The 13,871-nt window shown below is 42.9% G+C and overlaps 1 protein-coding gene across 1 annotated transcript in view; it reads right to left on the bottom strand.

Moving 5' to 3' along the window:
• The window catches only part of TEX264 (testis expressed 264, ER-phagy receptor), a 233,608-nt gene that overhangs the window by 135,591 nt on the left and 84,146 nt on the right, over positions 1–13,871 (bottom strand). The window contains exon 3 of the mRNA XM_085864029.1: positions 3,249–3,408. Coding sequence (XP_085720155.1) covers positions 3,249–3,408 — 160 coding nt within the window. The remainder of the gene's footprint in view (positions 1–3,248; positions 3,409–13,871) is intronic.

Below are 13,871 nucleotides of genomic sequence, written 5' to 3' on the forward strand. Positions count from 1 at the left end.
CTCGGTAGAGCGCTTACTTCCGCCATGCAATGCCTTATCCATGAGAACATATCGGGCCCAATCAATTATTGAAATATCATGCTATACAGTACTGCATCGTTTTTGTCCCGGATCTTCACAAAAATCGAATCAATTCGGTCTTGCCATACACCCAACCTGTCCACCAGGTTTCATCCTAATCCGTCAACAACTTTTTGAGATATCGTGCTATATATTAGTTTAGCCCTATCTCTCAATAGTGAAGAATCACATTGAAACTTAAATAATCATCATATACAGATTCGGATTCAGATGTTCATCAAAATCGAATCAATTCGGCCTTGTCACACATCCAACGTGTCCACCAAGTTTCATCCGAATCCGTTCACAACTTTTTGAGATATCGTGTTATATATCAGTTTAGCCCGATCTCTCAATGGTGAAGAATCATTAAAAAAATTATCAGATGCGGATCCGGATTCGGATCTTCACCAAAATTAAAGCAGTTCTTCACATGCAACATATCCAGAACTTTTTGAGATATCCTGCACACAGACAAACAAACAACAAAACAGACAAAGGGGTAAAAACATAACCTCCTTCACCTTTGGTGGCAGAGGTAACGAGAACGGCACTCAGTAGAACGTATACGTCTGCCAGGCTGCAGAGTTTACATTTTGTATCCCACCGATGGATTTAAAAAAAAAATCCATCATTGCTATTCTAATCTGAAGACACTTAATCTCATTTGCCAATGACAGCAATTGAACATACTGTATTTAGAAACGATTACATCACTTCAAGCGATTCGTCTGATGCAACATGATAAATAGTATCCCAGGATTATGGTGTGAAACTGGGGGAGGGAGAGGGGTTTCTTCATTGAGTGTACATAATATTTTAGGGATGTCTGTTGAAGCATTATGGAGTGTTACGAGGTGGGGGGCTGGAGGCTGGGGGAAGTGTCAGATTTTGGCAAAAAATACGTTACGTAATTTTTGAATGGACCCTGACAGGTTTCTGCAAAGTCGGTGAAAGCAGGATAGGGGAGCAGAAGGCATTATATTATATTCCTCTGTTTGACATGGGAATTTCAGTTTGCTTTTATGAGCGGGAGGAGGGTGAGAGTAAAGATGGGACAACTTTGGAAAGGGTGGAGTCCCAACTTTAGTTGGGAGGGAGGCATGGGGTTTGAAGACGTGAGATGGGGGGCGGGGGGGTGATGCAATCACACTACAGGCAATGTGCTAGTAAAGCACAAGTGACGAAACTCCACAGTACGTCAGACAATAATGATTGCATTTTCCAACTTGTAGACCTTTTCGTCATGCATCATGCACAGTGTTCCTCCAGCCTTTTACGCTTGTGCCCGCCATGCCTGCATGCCCGGCGCATGCCAACCCGGTGGAGCACGTGTCCGTAACAGGCGTTAAAATGTGGAAGTTGTATGTTGCTATCAAACTGTGCACCATGGTCATGGGGATTCAAAATAATTTAATAGTTTTCTCTGTTTCTGTAGATTATCCATCTGCTTGGCACACAGAAGCTACACGTACTCATATATTACTATTAGCCCTACTTACGGCTGTACGTATGTCTGATACAGCTGTACCTGAACGAATGTCTGATACAGCTGTACCTGAACGAATGTCTGATAAGTAAGGTAGAAAGTTACTGATTGATGACTAAAGTGGTGGCGATCATGGTTAATGCGAAATAGAAATGCGAAAACAAATAACGCGACTTACCCTCAGTTTCTCACGCTTTTCCGCAACTGTTCTGTCCATTTTTTTCTTCTCCATTAGATTCATATTATCTCTAATCTTCGTGGGGATCACATCGGCTTTCAATTGCTTCAATTTACTCATCCCAAACTGGGAATACAGGCCGGTGTCGTACGAATAATCTTCAAAATGGGAGCTGTAAATGACGCTTGAAGCAGTTGGGCCATGCCACTTTACTCTGGTCAGTTTTATCTTGGCTGTGCATATTTTCCTTGCTATACAGTTTGATATTTTGGGAAAACATGCACACCAACACGATCTTTAGTTGTATTGCTACAACCAGCAACAATACATCTAGATGGCATTCTCAGTACTTTTTCAGAGATCTGAACGTATGTACGTTGCATGTAAACATAAGTCCCGAAGCAAAAGTATCCTCCAGATGACGTGAGGGTCACGTGATCTATGACGTAATCACATCCCAGTTTTTTTTTTGGGGGGGGTGGATCCAATTGGGTGTTCAAGGACACCAAAAAACATTAAAATCATCGTTTCAAAATATTTATTCAAGGAAAAAAAAACCCAATGATTAAATGTAAGGTGAAGCCATATCTATTCATTAAAACAAACATTAATTTTTGATTATGTGGACCTTTAAGGAAAACTTCACAAGGGGACTAAAAATTGAGCGTTATCAATGGCCGAACAAGAGCTCCTCTATGATCATATCTTTTTTGACGCAACAGCAAAATGCATATAATGACAGCTTGGGTCAAGATCCTGACCAAGATCGGGTTATTTAGACTTCAGTAAAACATCAAGATCATTGTTTAAGACTGCAGCAAAAATTTTCTTCTAATAATAATCAACTCAGGAGTGAAACACAGCAATGACGGGCTAACTGGCCCTCCTGAGTTTCTCATTCAATGTCGTACAGGCATTTGGATGTCAATCTTTCATTCAAATAAACCAAAACAAAATTTGACAAAACATTTTAATGAAACATCCAGTATAAAGAAGCAGCATTGAAACAATAAGGTAGAAAATAACAATAAAAATGAAAATACAGCTGCTGTGGATGCAATTAATTAATTAGACAAGCAAGAAAGATGTTCCTGTGCACATCTGACAGCACACTGAACAAAACAAAGTGGTCAGCTCTCGAGTGAACCAGCATAGTCATGAAGGTGACAACCAATTTGTGGGTATCTCCTCCAACCACCCTTCCGAACCCTATCTTTCGTCCATCCCTGTATCAGTAGTCTAAGATCATCATCTTCATAAATTGTGCATAACAGTAAACAAATCCATCACCACTGCAGGGTTAATGCATTTTCTCTGTCATTTTGTTGGCACAGTGTAAATCGGATCACAAAAATATTCGATCAAGTGAAGTCGAACATAAAAAAACAAACAATGTGGCACACCCTCAACCATAAGGTCTTGACTACAAGACGTTTTCATCATGTGACATGCACAATGCCTCAAGGCAGGCATGGACCTGTTATTAGGATGGTCCAGGAGGACAAAGATCATCTGCATTACCTGCAACGGTGTCAGAGTGCTCAACCAGGCCCTTTTTCTCCACAACATTTGGCTCCACCTCTGGCACGTAGAAATGGGACTGTCTGGCAAGTGGAAGAAAGTAGTGAATCGTGTCGGCAGTGTACACCTCGATGCAAGGGTGCGCACAGAGCTTGCGTTCCTGTCGAGTGTGCACAAAAAGGGGGGAGAAGAAATTTCAGCAGTTACGAAAAACATCTCTACTTTGCCAGTCTAAAACCCCTGACATCACTCTCAAATTAGGCATATAAATTGGGTCGATCGTTGATGCGAAACGGGATGCGAACAGCACTACAAAACTGGGGAAGCAGTGGAAAGGCAAACAGGCATGACAGTCAATTAAGATCGAGCAGGTGCCATGGTCATGAAGGTCATGCTGTTAGAGAAATCAGATACAAGGGTATTTTTAAAGTGCATCAGGTATAAGTCGTATAATCATCAATTAAAAAAACAAATCTAAGCCACTGACATCACCCAATTACTAACTGATCAGGTACTGACCTACATTAAAAGACAAATATCACAACTAACTGGCTAATAATTTTTTCTGTTGTGAAAGAAAATAAAATGAAATACCGCACAGTTCTAGCCACGGTGATGAAGGTCAATAACAGTTCACCCAGAAAAACACCAGTGATGTTAAGGCCCGGTCACACCTTGACGTTTTAGCCAAGGTATGCCGATTTTTGAATTTTTTTTCTAAAACGCTGGCACACGTTGAATACGTTATGGGTAAGTTTTGATAACATTGAGAGCACGCTGAAAAACACTGCCATACGTCGTTGTACGCTGGCTTTAAACGTTGTACTTTTTGGTTGTCCTCAAATTTTTTCATGCTTGAAATTTCACGACGTATGCCGGCGTATGACTCACACGTTCCGCTACGCTGGCCACAAGTTGTATGCACGGTCTGCGATCGTTGACAGACGTCAACACATGCTACTTGTAAGTTAATCATAAGTTGAGACACGCCGAGGTAATGTTTAGCGTACCCGAAACTTATTTCCTACCTATGATTAACGTGTTGTTGGCACGTTACGCGATCGTTGCCACACGTCGACAGACGTTACTTTTAAGTTACTCATAGGCTGAAAGACGTCGGTATAATGGATCGTCCTTGCGTCAGCGTCCACGGCCACGGCCAGGACACTTATTTGCAGCATTCTTCAAACTTTTCTTCGGCATGACGAGGATGTTCACACTTCGATGTCTAGCTTGGCTATGATTCCAATTGTCCATCGGCAGCGTCTATTTAAAATAGTCGAGTTTGAGCGTTTTAACACGTTCAGAAGAAACGCTTCAAATTTCCAAACCCCAGCGTCAAAAAAAAACAAAAAAAAAAACAAAGGCGAGTGACAGCAATTTAAATCGTTCATTGTAAACAATGAAACTAGCTGAGTGGTACCGTTTAAAAGTCGTTGAGTGTAAAAAAAATCCAATTGTTGAGCGCAAGCATCTACTTTCAATAGTGGAGATGCAGCCATTTAAATCGTTGAGTGGCAGCCTATGAACCTACCCGTGGACACGCGGACGCAAGGAGGATCCATCATAACCCACACCCTCCCCCTCACACCCACCTATTACTGCCAACATAAACAAACTACTACTAATACTAATACTGATACTGATACTGATACTGATACTGCTGACATGGACATCGACTCGAAAAGGACTCGAAAACACTGTTGGGTTCCCCTTTTATGAGCAGCATTTTTATATACCAATTCCCAAAACCGCTGGGAACACGTCTTTGTATGGCAGTTGTAACCTAGAAACACGTTCATTTATTTTTTTGTCGACCGGAAGACGTCATTGGAATACGTCTACATACGTCGATGTGTGTTGGGACTACGTAAAGAATTGGTTCAAAGCACGTCAAACATAAGTTAGAAATAAGTTTCGCGTAAAAAAGACATTACCGCGACGTGTTTCGACTTATGAGTAGCTTATAAGTAGCGTTTGTGGACGTGTGTAAGCGTCCACATATCGTGTGTAAAACTTATCCCCATCGCATGCGGAACGTGTGTCATACGCCGAGTACGTCGTAAAATTTTGAACATGTTCAAAATTTCTTGACGTACTCTACTTACTACGACGTATGATAGCGTATTTAGCGTTCTACTCGCGCATACCAAACTTACCCATACCGTATTTGACGTGCCCCAACGTTTTAGACACACTTTTTGTTACGTCGGCATACGCTGGCAAGATCGCCAAGGTGTGACCGCGATTTTGACCCTTCCATTTCTACGGCAGTTATGATTTGAATCGTTGTGCGTCAGCCTTTTAATAGGCTACGCCACGACATCGTCGGCGATGTGTGCAACGCGCTATGCCTGAGTTAGACTATCGTTGGGCATCGGTTGTGTAGGCCGACAACAGGTTCAGCATTCGTTGGTATAAGTTATCTATAACACAACGAAACGTTCTGTGTAGTTACCAATGCGTTATACATAAGACCAAGTCGCTATGAATACGTCCGAATCTTTAAAAAAAAACATCAAAAGTTCAACGTAAGCCAGCGTTTTACATAAATTTTAACACGTTGCCATCGCTGGCTAAAACGTCAAGGTGTGACCGGGCCTTTAGGCATGCCGGGGCTTGCTGAAAGAAGATGCTTTGCCCTCCTGTGATGCAATGCAGGACGTTGTCGACAGGACCGTGTGTCCGTGCAGAGGAGACCAGTTCCTTACAACAGACGTGTGCACTGGGTGTTGCATTATAATCTCTTGAGCAAAATAATTGAACACACTCACCTTCAAGCTGTCGAGCTTGGCTGGGTTCGAATCCCAACCAAGCTACAAACTGTCATCCCGGTGTTTCACAGGCAGGGCGATTCCTCAATGTGTGTGCCGTCTCTTGGATGGAAGTTAAACGGGTGACCAGTCTGCCGGAATTAGTTGGTGGACATTATAGATCCCACGCAGTCCTTCGTGAAAAGTATGCAACCTATCGCTGGCACCCTGGCCAAATTCCAAATTATTTCCTTGACTTCCTGTGTCGGAGTGGCGACCTTTCCAGGATTGTAACCCCAACCGAAGAAACTGCTTTGGCCACACCGATGCTCTGTATAGAGCATGGTTTATGATCTGATGTGAAAATCATTTTAAAATATGACCATTCACTAGACTCGGTAGCGCAATAGTTAGTGCGTCCACTTTGAGTTTGATAGCTCAGCAGTTCCAACCCGACCCCGGTCGAGTCACACAAGACTTTTAAAATGGTGCGTGTTGCTTCATTGCTTGACATTCAGCATTTTTTTTGAAAAGGACAGAGCATGAAGAAACAACCATAAGTTGGCAATACCAGCAAAGGCTTTGATGGGCCTAATGGGCCTCCAGCATTGAAGTTCCTTGTCAGGGAACTCATATTGTATTATTTCGGGATTATTTAATGGTCAGGTTGTGCACTCTCGACCTTCCATCGATGAAACGTTCACTTGTCAGTGATAATGTGTGCCAGTTCAGTGCTTTTGACCAGTCATAACGAAGTCAGGCAGTGGGGGTGAGAAAAGCTGACGCAAATGGATCATACATGATCCTCCGTGCGGGGGCTTTAAATATCCTGAGCCTAACGACCAGCGGAGTGGCACCAATCCGGTAACCCGTGTGTGAATGCCTTCACTTGATGTTCCCACCAAACAAAGACCAGAAAAGACGATACAAAAAGCAAGGTCAATTCCCGCATCGGAGCAAATTTCACTCCAGGCTTGGAAGATGATGATTGATGGGAGTGTGATGGTGGTGAAAGTTGAGTTGGTGAAGATGGAAGGGAGATGGTAGTGATTCCCCCATCACCACGAAAAGAAAGAATATTAAATGCTCCTTTCTAGAGTCAAGCTTTAATCAGGTTCGGTTTTTTTAATCCTCTTTATCGGAGCGAGGCTCATGGAAGAGCAAGTTATATCTGACAGTGGGATAAACATCAAGGGAATTAATGAACCGGAAAGAGGACAGGAAGGAGGAGGAGGAAGCACTGAAACTATCAGGAAGATAGTTTCAGGGTTAGGAAAGGTTAATGACGGGTGGTGGGGGATATAAAGAACATGTGTCAGAATGGGGATGACAAGAAATGGTGGCATGTTGCTTGCTTGAGCCCTGGACGGAAGTGTGAGACAGAACATCCTCTAAAAGATGGTTCCATAGACAGGAGGAGAGAGGAATGAATAGAAGACTAGAGGTGTGCAGTGACAATAAATAAATAAATAAATAAATAAATAAATAAATAAATAAATAAATAAATAAATAAATGCTGCATTAAACTCACTCAAGTGTTGTTAATACCATGGTATGTTTCGTCATCAATTTGGATCTCTTTATATTCATTACTGCTATAAAAACTAATTAGCAAGCTGCTCTATTTTGAGATGCCAATAAGGCAGAGATTTGAAAATTGGAACAAATTTGCTGACGGGAAGAAACGTGCAGACATGCCTGAGAAGGATGTATTTTTGCAGCCACACATTTATGACCCACGCATTTGAAGACCGTCGGGAACAAGAACTACTGCAGGCTCCTCAGTTTGAATTTGATCATTATGCTGGTGGTAATATATACAGGTCGTCTCATGCAAGACAAAACCAAGAAATGCTTTAACTCGTATGGCTATAAAATGATGCCAATGAAAACAGGCACGACTCAATAACAGGGTTTAGAGTTCAATTGCATTCCACAAAGTGAATTAGAAGCTTATAAGTTCATTCATTGCTTCCACCATTTTCTTGGGTAACTGACTCATAGTCATGTCATGCATCAAAGAAAATAAGCACATTTTGTCCCTCAACAATGGATTAGGGCTGACAGAATGGCCTAGAGGTACAGACAGTCACCTACCTCTAAGCTGTCTGTCTAACCTTGGTTCGAATCCCAACCCAGCTATGAACTGTCGTCTTTCTCAGGCAGGGTGGTTCATCAATGTGCGTTACGTCCCTCGGATGAAGGTTAAACGGGCGTCCCGTCTTCCTGGCGTGAGTTGGTTGACGTAAAATATCCCACGGTGTCCTTCGCGGTGAGTAGGCGAGCCATCACCGGTACCCTGAACAAATTCCAAATTCCTGCCCTATCCAGCAGAGAGCATTGCAACAGTGTCACAGCTGTGCCCTCAGCCAATTATGCTTGCCCAAAGCCTTGTGCTGCATACAAAGAAGAATCATCAGAAGAAGAATCAGAAGAATCATCAGAAGAATCATCAGAAGAATCATCAGAAGAATCATCAGAAGAAGAAATGGATGAAGCATTCTCAGTCATGTAATCCTTAAGGTTTTTATCTTGCAGATGGTCATAGATGGATTTCCATAAACCAGTTCTGTCAGGTGCCCCTCAAGCCAACAAACCAATAAACCAATGTCACCCGCAGGGTGACCCGTATCTTGCCAAAAGGTGACCACGGTGACTTCTTTAAGGTCACACTGAGGTGAACAGAGCTGCTATCCACCAGGAGCGACTCCTTGAGGAATATCTGCCTACGTGAGATTCCGATGAGAATCGTTCTACAGAGTAACCATGAAAAATATGCTTTGCCTCATAATGTCACCAAATGACATCATAATGTCTCAAGCTTGACATATGTAGAAAGCACTCATCGAGGTGTTCAATTTGAGGTACTACACGATATGGTTCCTAAAACTTGAAAATTTGACCTTGGGGTCAAATATGTTTGACCTCAGGCGCTAACCATGAAGGTCAAGGCCAATCGCCACCAAAAATTAATCAGCTGAGCGCCAGACCATGGACTATATTCCCATGAAGTTTGAAGACTATCCGACCAAAATTACTCAAAAAATAAGGGTTTCGTCGACTCCCCTGATTTGCGACAAAGTGACCTTGAACTTTGACCTTGACCTTCAAAATTTTATGCGCTGAAAGGGACCTCTATAGGCCTCTGATATGCGAAGTTACAAAAATTTCCAATGACAACTGTGCTCTGCAGAGTGATTTATACGTGATTACAGACCAAAAAAAAAAAACAAAACAAAAAAAAAAACATGAAGGTCAAGGCCAATCGCCACCAAACATTAATCAGCTGAGCGCCAGACCATGAACTATATTCCCATGAAGTTTGAAGACGATCCGACCAAAATTACTCAAAAAATAAGGGTTTCGTCGACTCCCCTGATTTGCGCCAAAGTGACCTTGACCTTTAACCTTGACCTTCAAAATTTTGTGCTCTGAAAGGGACCTCTATAGGCCTCTGATATGCGAAGTTACAAAAATTTCCGATGATAACTGTGCTCTGCAGAATTTTTTATACGTGATTACAGACAAAAAAAATAAAAAACCATACAAGCTGACTAACATATCTTGCAAAAATTTCGTTTTGGCAAGATAAATATGTCGAGTCTCGGCACCGAACTGGCGGAGAAATTGCTTCATCACAACAAATCCAGCATTACTCATTCCAATCACGCAGCTCTGCACGCACAGCTTTGCTTCTCCAAAGATCCTGCACAGTGAGGTCTTTGACATGTCCGGGTGCTATTTGTGGAGATGTTCAAAAAAGCTCCAAGGACTTTTGCAACTGCCTTGTCTGTGTGCACCCATTTGGCCCGGAGCTTACGTGGTGGGAATGGCAAGCCGTATATCAACAGCATCGTGACAGATTTTGTCAATTGCGATTTTAGTTGCTGCCGACCCGTTTTTGCCGCATTTCCACTTGAAACAAAGCTGAATAAATACAACTGTGTAGGTCTTTTCAAACAGAACTGCAATTTTAAAGTTCTGCTTAAGATTGCAACCGGAAACAACAATTTTCATTAATAGGCAAGGTAAAGAGGAAAACACAAGAATGACTGGGGATATCACTTCACGGTGGTTGTACCCTATCCACTCCACACCAAAGCACGACAAGAACCAAATCTTCCCACTCCTCCCTGCTGCCCGGAATAATCAGGTAACGCAGCCACAGTTAGAGTGCCGATCGGTCCCCAGGAACCGACCGATTCCCTCTCATCCTCGATATGAACCCCTCACACACAAACACCCAAATCACCACACGTCACACGTCACACTCACATGTATCACATATCCACAACAAACAGTTTCCTTCTTCTTTGGGGAGTGACCTCCACCGACAGTGCTCCCCTTTCTCCTCCCAATCGGAGACATAGAAAATAACCCGGTGAACACCATAATATACATTTTTCCCAATATGTAAAACTCACATCACCAGCTCCAGTGCCAGAGGGCATTCCATCGGCTGTGCAAAGTGTGGCGATTTGTTTCATTTGGCCTGAACCGCTCTCAGTAAACTTTCAGACGACATACATACATAAACCCGTGGGTGCAGCTTTCGGCTGAATCCAAAACAAGGCCCAAACGATGACGCACATTCACAGTACAGAGGTTCCAAATCCATAACCATCACTCTCATCACTTCGACCTCATACACCATCACCTTCATAACTACCACCCCATTACACTAAAACCTGCACAAAACCAACCAGCTCACTCCAAAAACGCACACATAACCTTTAAAATATCCTCAAATACAACACAGATGGCCAAGAGACGAGAATAGAATTGAGAGGTTGCAAAGCATGAGGCAGTGCGATGTGGAGCAGGGGCCCGTGACAAACCGCCGAGATGAGAACAGCATGGCACGCTCACAAAATGGAGACGTGCAGTGCTCTAATGGTCCATGTGGCGGCATCCGGAGGAGCAATATAGTGAGCACATGAGTGGGACCATCATGGCAGAGACACCGCTGGGTGCGGATGGCCAAGGAAACCCCCGGGAGGCCTGGAGTGAGTCTTCCGATACCAAGAGGAATGGGGGCATCTCAGATGTGGAGTCAGAGAGATGTCGCCACACGGAACCGAAGGTGAGAGAGGTGTGCATGGCTCGTAGCAGCAGGATATGCGGCCTCAAGTGAAGTGGCAAGGCTACAATTTCAGTCGGGACGAAGAACGGTCTGTGTGACGGCACCCAGAGGAACACAAAAGCGAGCGTGAGTGGGACCATCATGGCGGAGATACCACATGGAACGAATGGCCGAGGAAACCTCCGGGAGGCCTTAAGTGAGTCTCTGGAGACAGTGAGGAATGGCGTATTCATCACTGTGGAGACTGGGAGGAATGAGGGCGCAACGGTAGCCCCGTATGTGATGCACGATGGGCCGGATGTGTTGGAGAACATTAAAAAAAAAACTCCGAACAAAGGGTCACAGTTCCCCTACAGAGAAGGCTTTGTGAAGTCTGCTTGGACACACCAGGCAACCAGGGTGTGTCCTGATAAGATAAAAGGTTATAGCTTCCCCAAACAGAGGCAGAGCCCTGCATAAAAGCACAAAGTTAGGACGATGCTGCTTGTCTCAAAGGAAAGACCTAAGTAGCACAGCAAACAAAAAAAAAACAATGAAAACCGGAATGCTGAGGAAGAAGAGAGAGGATGTCCTCCCACGCAGAATGTGCTCTGCATTTGAAGCATGGGGGATGGGCCGTGGAGGAGACCGATTCATGGCTACAGCACAAACACACAGAAAACAGATGAAGAAAGGACAAATGATAATTATAGGTAGAAGGATGAAGGGGAACAGAGTGGAAGAGGCGAGGAAGAGGAGGTTGATGATGACGAACAACGTGACCTGGAAAGGAGCTGGCTAATAAGATAGAGGAGGTGAGAAAGACATTAACTGAAGAAAGTCCACAACTAATTTGATTACATCATAATAAATGCACAAAACACTAATCAACAGAACAAACAAATTGTTAAAAAACAATTTTTTTTGAACAAAAATTAGGCCCCCTGAAAGAAATAAACATAGTGAGTTTTGCAGCAGCACTACTCATTCAGAAAAGAAAAAAACAAAAAAAAAACACCGCAAGAACAGAACAGATTCCACAAATAAAAACCAAGCACAACCATGGAAGCAATGACTCAACAAAGGGAGATGCTCAGAAAGGAGACAGGAAATATTCAGCAATTCCAGAGAGGAAATCAAAGCTCAAAACGAAAGAGGAGAACCCCCCAACAAACCAAATATAACTAGACGTGCCACTTTATAACTGTGGGCAGTTATGACCAGGTACCAATACCAAGACGCCCCACTTTGATATAGCCTTGCTTTGACAGAACCTCACTTTGATACTACCTCGGGAAGAGTTCTTGGGGTCGGGGAGGGGGGCTATACTCTGCCCCTCCCCCACTGCTTTATTACAACCCTGCTTTGATCAGACACATGACGCATGACATCCTCTTTTAAAACTGAATTCAGAATGGGATTCTAAGAACTTCAATTCAAATCAAATGGAAGACCAAACACTTTCTTGGAGTCATCAGAAGGAACCCGAATCAGCAAAAAAGCAAAGATGGCATCATCAGGAAGAACCTGGATAGGATTTGGACCCAGTTGCATAAAATTCCCTCATGAATCCTTAAGGAAACATTTACCTTAAGGTACACTGTAATTTCTGCGCGAAGGATTTCCTTGAGGGCTGTTGCATAAACAACCCTTAGGAAATCCTCAAGGATTTCCTTAAAGAAGAGGAAATCCTTGGTAGCAATTGCAATGCTCGGCAGCCATTCAGATTGGAGATCGGAAGAGGTGTCCGAAAGCAGGATGGTGGCAAAGCGATCTACAAACTGATTTCAGGAAGAGACAGAAGCACGAGTGGAGGCTTTTCTCAAGCACAAGAGACAATACATTGTATAGTTGAATGATGTGTATTGTTGAAGTACTTTTATGTTTAATTACAACACTATAACTAATAATAAATAGTGTATAATTGTTAAGAATCCATTGATTTGGATCAGACCTGGTTCCACAGGGTAAACCTTGACTCCCCCGAGTCGAACGAGGTCCCACACGTCTCTCTCTATGACACAGGAGTGACGAATTATGGACCGAATAACACGCCGCATTTAATCTATTTGTTACGTATGCAGTTGACCCTTTTTCCTGGGGCCATTGGCGGTATCAATCAAATTGGTATCTAAATAATCTGAACACGAAGTAATAACGGGGTGGGGGTGCTCCCTTGAGTTTAAGGAGGATTTTAAGGAATATTTGAACATGCAATGATCCTCAAATTAAGGATGTTCTTAAAGAGGAAACTTGAGGAATATTTAAGTAAATCCTCAAATCTTTCCTTAAGAATGCTTTATGCAACCAGGCCTTGGGTTTCAGCTGCTACTCCTTCACACGCAAACCCATCCAGGCACAGCGAAGTGAGCCGTATTAAAAAAAAACAAAATTCAAAAATAACCCATATTCAAAAATGTAAACAATTAAGGTTGTCAGACCATGCGTCTGATCAGGTTGAAATTTAAAACATAAATTCCCGATGGCGACGAGATCATAATTGTGAAGTTCCACGTCGATTGATGAAGCGGTTCAAGAGAAATATATATTTTTAAAAAGATTTTCATTCAATCCAATATGGCTGTCAAACCATGTGACCTATCAATTATTTGTGAACACCCTGGTATCCGCAAGCCTTAGGCCTTAGGGAATGTGTGTAAAGTTTCGCCTCAATCTGTTCAACAGTTTCGGAGAAGATTTAAAATGTTTTTTTTTAATATGGCTGCCGAACCACATGACCTACAGTATGACGTCATCAATTTTGTTTTTCCTCACCCAATTTATCACCAGATGACCCTCAAAAATTGT

The sequence above is a fragment of the Eptatretus burgeri genome, chromosome 18 (genome assembly GCF_056783735.1).
Source record: "Eptatretus burgeri isolate ZD-2024b chromosome 18, Ebu_testis_v1, whole genome shotgun sequence".
NCBI lineage: Eukaryota > Metazoa > Chordata > Myxini > Myxiniformes > Myxinidae > Eptatretus > Eptatretus burgeri.